The 6,542-nt window shown below is 37.7% G+C and overlaps 1 protein-coding gene across 1 annotated transcript; it reads right to left on the bottom strand.

Moving 5' to 3' along the window:
* Positions 1-4,556: 4,556 nt before the first annotated feature.
* LOC126607254 (nudix hydrolase 17, mitochondrial-like) lies at positions 4,557-6,542 on the bottom strand. Its single transcript, XM_050274785.1, has 5 exons — positions 6,226-6,542; positions 5,729-5,834; positions 5,463-5,546; positions 5,149-5,277; positions 4,557-5,003 (listed from the first exon to the last, which is right to left on the bottom strand). The coding sequence occupies exons 1-5, from the start codon at positions 6,294-6,296 to the stop codon at positions 4,872-4,874; spliced, it is 522 nt and encodes a 173-aa protein (XP_050130742.1). The 5' UTR covers positions 6,297-6,542; the 3' UTR covers positions 4,557-4,871.

Here is a 6,542-nt window from a genome sequence, read left to right as displayed (position 1 = left end):
GACCTTATATTGAGAGTGCATTCGGATGAGAACGGGTGGTAGAAAAATATAGAGTGAGAGTGAGAAACTCTTGGGGAGAGTGAGGTCATCTCTAACCGAAGGGTCCAGAGGGCCAGAGGGCCGAAAATAGCCCTAAAACCATCTCCAACCGAGGGCTAGGCCAGAGGGCTCTGGAATCTGGGAGGGCCCCACGGGATCAGAGAGGGCTGGAGGGCTGGAGGGCTGGCTGCTTTCGGCCAGCCAGCCAGCCCTGGGCTGGCTATTTTTTTTTAATGTTTTCCTATTGCTGTCGGTTATAACCGACAACATTAAAGAGATTCTTTTTTTTTAATAGTTTGAATGTTTTTTAATATAACGGCTAGTAGCTGTTGTATTATTAAGCCCTTTTTTTTTATGAATTTAAACTTCTTTTTTTCCCTTTTTTTTTCCTTTTCATATGAATCAAATTTTGTTTCATATTTTTTTTCAATTCTATTTTACAAAATTTGTTTCAATTTTTTTTTAAATTCTATTTTTTTCCTATAACTTCTATTTTACAAAATTTGATTCATATTTTTTTTCATATAACTTCTATTTTACAAAATTTGTTTCATATTTTTTATTAAATTCTATTTTTTTCCTATAACTTCTATTTTACAAAATTTGATTCATATTTTTTTTCATATAACTTCTATTTTACAAAATTTGTTTCATATTTTTTTAAATTCCATTTTTTTTCCTATAACTTCTATTTCACAAAATTTGTTTCATATTTTTTTTCAATTCTATTTTTTTCCTATAACTTCCTAGGCCATTTATACAACATTACATTAAATTAAGTAACATGAAACAACATTAAACAATATGAAACAACATTAAATAACATTGACCAACATAAAAATTATACAATATAAAAAAACATTTAACAACATGAAACTTAAACAACATTTTTAAAAACATTTAACAACATAAAACTGAAAAGCCTTCTCCATGCTTCTTTTGGCCCAAAGATGTGCAACAAAATCCTGTTGTAGGTACCTATTTGTGGCATGAGAACGTATCATTCTATAGCGCCTCATATACTCATTTATAGAGATACTACCAGTTCTTGGATTGAAAGGCAAATTAGGCCTATCATATATTTTTGCTAGAGCCCTTCTTGACCTATTTGGATCTTCTTGGTCATCATCACACTCTCCATCAATATACCCATCTCGCTCATCCTCCACTATCATATTGTGTAATATGATGCAAGACATCATGATGGAGTTCAAATTTTCTCGACTCCACCCTCTTGCCGGTTCGTTGATAATCTTCCACCGTGCTTGTAGAATACCGAAAGCTCTCTCAACATCTTTCCGGTATGCCTCTTGGTGTAAGGTAAACAACTTTTCTGCATCATTCCTAGGGTTTGGAATTGCTTGGACAAGTGTCGCCCACTTTGGGTAGATGTCATCTGCCAAGTAATACCCCATATTGTATTCACGACCGTTGATGTAGTAGTCAAGTTGAGGTGCTTTACCTTCCGTCAAGTTATTGAAGAGGGGTGAACACCCAACAACTGTAATGTCATTTTGGGATCCAGGGACTCCAAAGAAAGCATGCCAGATCCATGTGTCATATGAGGCAACTGCCTCTAACACAACAGTTGGCTTTCTCGACCTTCCGCTAAAGCCTCATTGCCATCCAGTGGGACAGTTCTTCCAATCCCAATGCATGCAGTCTAATGACCTTATCATGCCCGGAAACCCACGATCTTCAGCTTTGTGAAGGAGCCGATTCAAATCTTCTTGATTTGGCTCTCGGAGGTACTCGTCTTTGTAAACCTGAACAATTGTGTTACAAAATTCTTCAAGAGTATTAAGGCATGTAGACTCAGACATACCATGGGTTTCATCCATCGAATCAGCTGAGGAGCCATATGACATCATTCGGAGTGCAACAGTAACCTTCTGATGAGGTGAGAAATCAGGGCGGCCTGCTCTGTCCCGCTTCTGTCGAAAGTATGGATTGACCTGCTGGACATCACGAAGTAAACGCTCGAAGACATGACGCCTCATCAGGAAACGACGTCTGAAATCCTCTTCTGTGTACACCGAGTTGGGGTTGAAGTAGTTGTTCATCAGATTGGCATGCGCCATCGCTCTGTTTCGTGGTTTGTAAGAGCGACCAGCAACAGAGCCACCCCATTGAGGTTGTTCCTCAGTTGGCTGACACACCATGGTTGCCGCCATGTTTTGTTTGTTGCGCCTTACTTGAACTTCTTCATCAGACTCCTCATCTTCTCGTCTCATTTGCGCCCATTTTGCTTCCAATTTGGAATTGGATGAGGACCCCCAATTGGAATTGGATGAAGATCCAAAGTTGGAATTCATTGCAAACTTGAATTGAAAGAGATTGAATTGCAAGAGATTGAATTGAAATAGATTGAATTTAAAGTTGTGTGAATTATAGCCCAATATCCACCCTATTTATAGCAAAAAAAAAATTCAAATCCAATGGCTAGCTAACGTCAGCATGATGTCAGCTACCAACGGCTAGCTGACATCATGTTGACGTCACCTAGCCGTTAGATTTGAATTTAAATTGTAGTTTTTAAATAATAAATTATGTTTGGCCCTATGGCCCTTTGACCCTCGGTTGGAGACGGTTTTTTGTGACAGGGCTAAAATGAGCCATTTGGCCCTCTGGCCCTCGGTTGGAGACGGAGGCAAATATGGCCATGTACTATTCATTAAAATATTAATATCTTGGGGAATCTTGGAGGGCCAGAGGGCTCAAACGAGCCCTCTGGCCAGCCCTCGGTTAGAGATGGCCTGAGTCTCTTAGTAAAATTCTGTAAGGGTACAAAGGGATTGGGGTTTGGGTTATGTCGATTTAACTCAAGTGTATCTTGTACTAGTTATTCTCATAGTGAAGAGCAACATCTCTCGGAGGACGTAGGCAGGTTTTTGCCGAACCTCGTAAATTTCTCGGTGTCTTTATTTCTTGTATTTTATTTTGTTCAACTGAGTGTGATTTGGTGAGGTTGTAATCTGAATCTCGTTTCCACACTAATAGACGGGCCAAGGCACAACATTAACAACTTTCCTAACTAGGCTCGGGCATCCACATCTGGAAATGATCTGGATATCTTTCGTTGATAACATCCTGGCAACGAAGGGAATTTAATGAACAAAGGTCGAGCATACAAACATCGTATTTCAAGTCGAAGTCGGTAAATAACTTCTGTGGCCTTCAGAAACAAGATAATCATCCTTATCATGCACACACTTGAAATGATAACTGCAAGCTTAAATGTTAATAGTAATGGCGAAACAAACACTCTCAGTCATTTCAAACTCCACCTACGAATTCCTCTGCTAAATTTAACATGTCGTGCCGTGCATCCCACAGATTTCAAATATCAAACAGGTTGCATCACAAGGGCCTCTTTCTAACTACTCTTCACTACGTTTGAAAGAAAAACTCAAAAAGCGTTTCTGTGTCGTAAACGCACTTTCTGGATAAGCACCTTTTCCAGGAAGCACTTGGGTGTTTAAAAAGATTTCCACATAACAGTCTCAACCAGCCCCGGTTGAAATACGCAGAAAGTAAAACATTTCATCACAAGCTTTGTACTCGATGCCAGTCGTTTTTCAATCCAAATGAATTAAACTTACAACCTCAAACTTGAAAAGAAAAAATAATTTCAAAATTCATCCCTTTAAACCAAATCATCGTCAAGGCTCTGTGACTTCGTTGACTATGAAGTCGAGCTTTGGATTGGGAGCTAGAGTTTCTCTGGGGCTGTGAAATTAGGAAATTTGGGAGAGGAATTTTGGGATTTTGAAGTGGGTTCTGAGGAAAGGATAGAGAGAGCCATGGCCGGCTCTTAGAAGCTTGTACATTTGACAAATATCTGTTTAGGGTTTTCTGATTTTGGCGGAAAAGGCACGGGATGACCGTTATGTTTGTTTGAAGTTTAAAACCCTGCATCAGGGTTTACTAGCGCAGCACATGGTGGATTGCTACTTAGGACAATTTGTAGGAACGTCCTTGTACTTTATTTATAATTTCACTATCATCCTTGCGAATTATTAGTTTTCAGTTTCGTCCTCATAAATTTCTTTGTTTTTTTGTTGATACGAGGATATTTGTGAATATATATTAGACTAAGTGACACAATACGTCAGTTATACTGTTTTTTCAAAGGAGACTAGTTGATGATTTTGCCATAGCAGTCCACCCTTTCGAGGGCTAGAAAGACTTACAGGGATAGTTTAACGTCCCCTGGCTACCATTGTGCGATTTACCAGCACCAAAAATCAAACTCAGAATGTGTCTTGTAGAATATGGGCCTGTAATTCATCCCAACATGTCAGTTATAATTAGTCAAACTTGAAATCTCTCACTAAAAAACAAATAACACTAAATCATAGTATTATTGATTAGTTATAGATTACTAGACGTAAATAATATTTTGTCAAAACTTTAATTTAAGTGATAAAATGTCGCAAAATTAAGATCATGTTGCAAAACGAACACTACTGAATTGAATGCACTGAATTCAAAACGAACACTACATCATGCACATATATCCTGCAAATTCTTCTCCTCTAGTCCTTTATTTATAACACATCAATTTGCTCTCTCTCATCAGAAGATGGAGAATAGCAACTTAGAGAAGGGGCAACAATTAAACACTAAAAACAAATTACGAAACTTAGAGAAGGGGCAACAATTAAACACTAAAAACAAATTACGATTAAATAAAAACTTAACCTAATTCCTCTTTTACACTTTCTGATCTGCTTGAGAAGTTTGCCCTAAACCAGTCCAGTTTTTTGGCTGGACGGAAACTTCTTCTAAGCAATTTCTATGTACAATGCAAGAGAATCTTGATTTGTTAATTAATTGAAAGAACAAGCCAGTACATTCTCCTCCTCTTGTTTCTGTTCCGAGGTAAGCCGTTCGACCAAAATGTCCAACGCTTCCTTCATCCACCAATGTTGGCATGCCTCTCTTGCTTTCGTTGTAGTCATCTATATAAAAATATTTTGATCACATAAGATTTACTGTTTAATTTGAAAAATCACTGTCTAATATGTACGAACAATTAACTCATTAAATAAAAATTATTAGTTTTATGCATATAGATCAAACTATGATTTACGTGCAAAATCATACCCATATTCTTTGTCGTACATTCTTCTCAGGCCAAAGATCTAGTTGCTCCTTGACAAACAAGGGAAACATGTACCCTTCATAATATGTCTCTTGGCTTTTGCTCATGAAACTCCATTTGCCCAATTGGCACTGCAATCATATATATATATTACAACTAAAATTAGGACAAAACACTTGCCAAAAAAGAATTTAATTTCGCGGTAGAACATTAATCCCATCATCAATGACAATAGTTTGACTCTCGATCGCCTGTCCTGCTTCACTCCTCAATCAAATGTGAAAAGGGAAGTGAAAGAAAAAGGAAAGATACCAACCTCAACATTGCCTAGGACCCCTGCTTCTTCTAGTGACTCTCTTGAAGCAGCTTCTTCTACGGATTCGTCAAGTTCCCAACCACCCTAATTAATAAACAATATACATAGTTGAATTTTTTATGGATATATAATGGGGGTAGAAAGTAATTTTTTATTTTTTTAGGGAATCAGCCGATGGCTTTGCTGCATCAGTCACTCTTCCGGGAGAAGGGAAAACTTACCTAAGAAATAAATTTAGAAACGAAATAACCTCATGTAATTTATACCTTAGGGAACATAAATGCATTGCCTTTCTGTGAAGTGATCACAAGGACTTCCAATTCGTTGCTAATGGCACCATCACTGCCATCTTTGTATCTATAGGGAATGCATCTGCAACATTGAATATTAAACAAATTAAACATATTATTAATCGTGATTACCTTTTATTAAAGCTAAAATACGGGAAAAAGTCAATTGTCGGAACAATAGAAAAATCCATAAACCGAGCAGAACTTAATGGATTCATTTGACAAGTACGAGATCTATGAGTATGTTCCCACGGTGACGAGAGATTCTCAGATACAAGAGAGATGTACAACCAGTTATACGTTAAAATTCTCTCTCTCTCCATCATGAAAGAAAAAGAACACGAACTCTGTCAACCACTACTTTTTCAACGTAACAAAACCATGTCAAGAAAAGCTCAACAACAACAGTAACAACAACAACCAGAAAAGAAGAAGAAGAAGAAGAAGAAGATGAAGAAGGAAAAGAGCTTCACCCTACGACTTGCCGGCGGCCCATGTTGTACCTCTGCAATTCCCTTCCCGTCCGAGCAACTAAACAAGTCATCTTTTTGGAATCTAGGTCTGCAGTTCTGATCAACCAAACTAATTAATTGAACACAGAAAAGGCCAAGAAACAAAAGGGGAAAAGGGTTGTTTGGAAATATGGATTGGCTATGATTTGTCGTGTTATTATATCCCAAATCCAAAAAAAGTTGATCGAGTTATATAAATATTGGAGGTTAAGACAGAAATGCAAATGTGATGTAAGTTCAAATTTTGGGGGCAGAGAGAAAAAGGATGGGTTGGCAAA

Source organism: Malus sylvestris, chromosome 16, assembly GCF_916048215.2.
Source record: "Malus sylvestris chromosome 16, drMalSylv7.2, whole genome shotgun sequence".
In the NCBI taxonomy this organism is placed as follows: domain Eukaryota; kingdom Viridiplantae; phylum Streptophyta; class Magnoliopsida; order Rosales; family Rosaceae; genus Malus; species Malus sylvestris.
The sequence above is the reverse complement of the archived record's forward strand: the minus strand, read 5'-3'. Positions and strand labels throughout refer to the sequence as shown.

Excerpts from the sequence above, each read along its gene's own strand:
- LOC126607254 (XM_050274785.1), bottom strand. The coding sequence starts at position 6,296 with ATGACTTGTTTAGTTGCTCGGACGGGAAGGGAATTGCAGAGGTACAAC. Across the intron at positions 5,547-5,728 it reads ATGCATTTATGTTCCCTAAG|GGTGGTTGGGAACTTGACGA; the intron begins GTATAAATTACA and ends TTTATTAATTAG. Across the intron at positions 5,004-5,148 it reads ATGTACGACAAAGAATATGG|ATGACTACAACGAAAGCAAG; the intron begins GTATGATTTTGC and ends ATTTTTATATAG.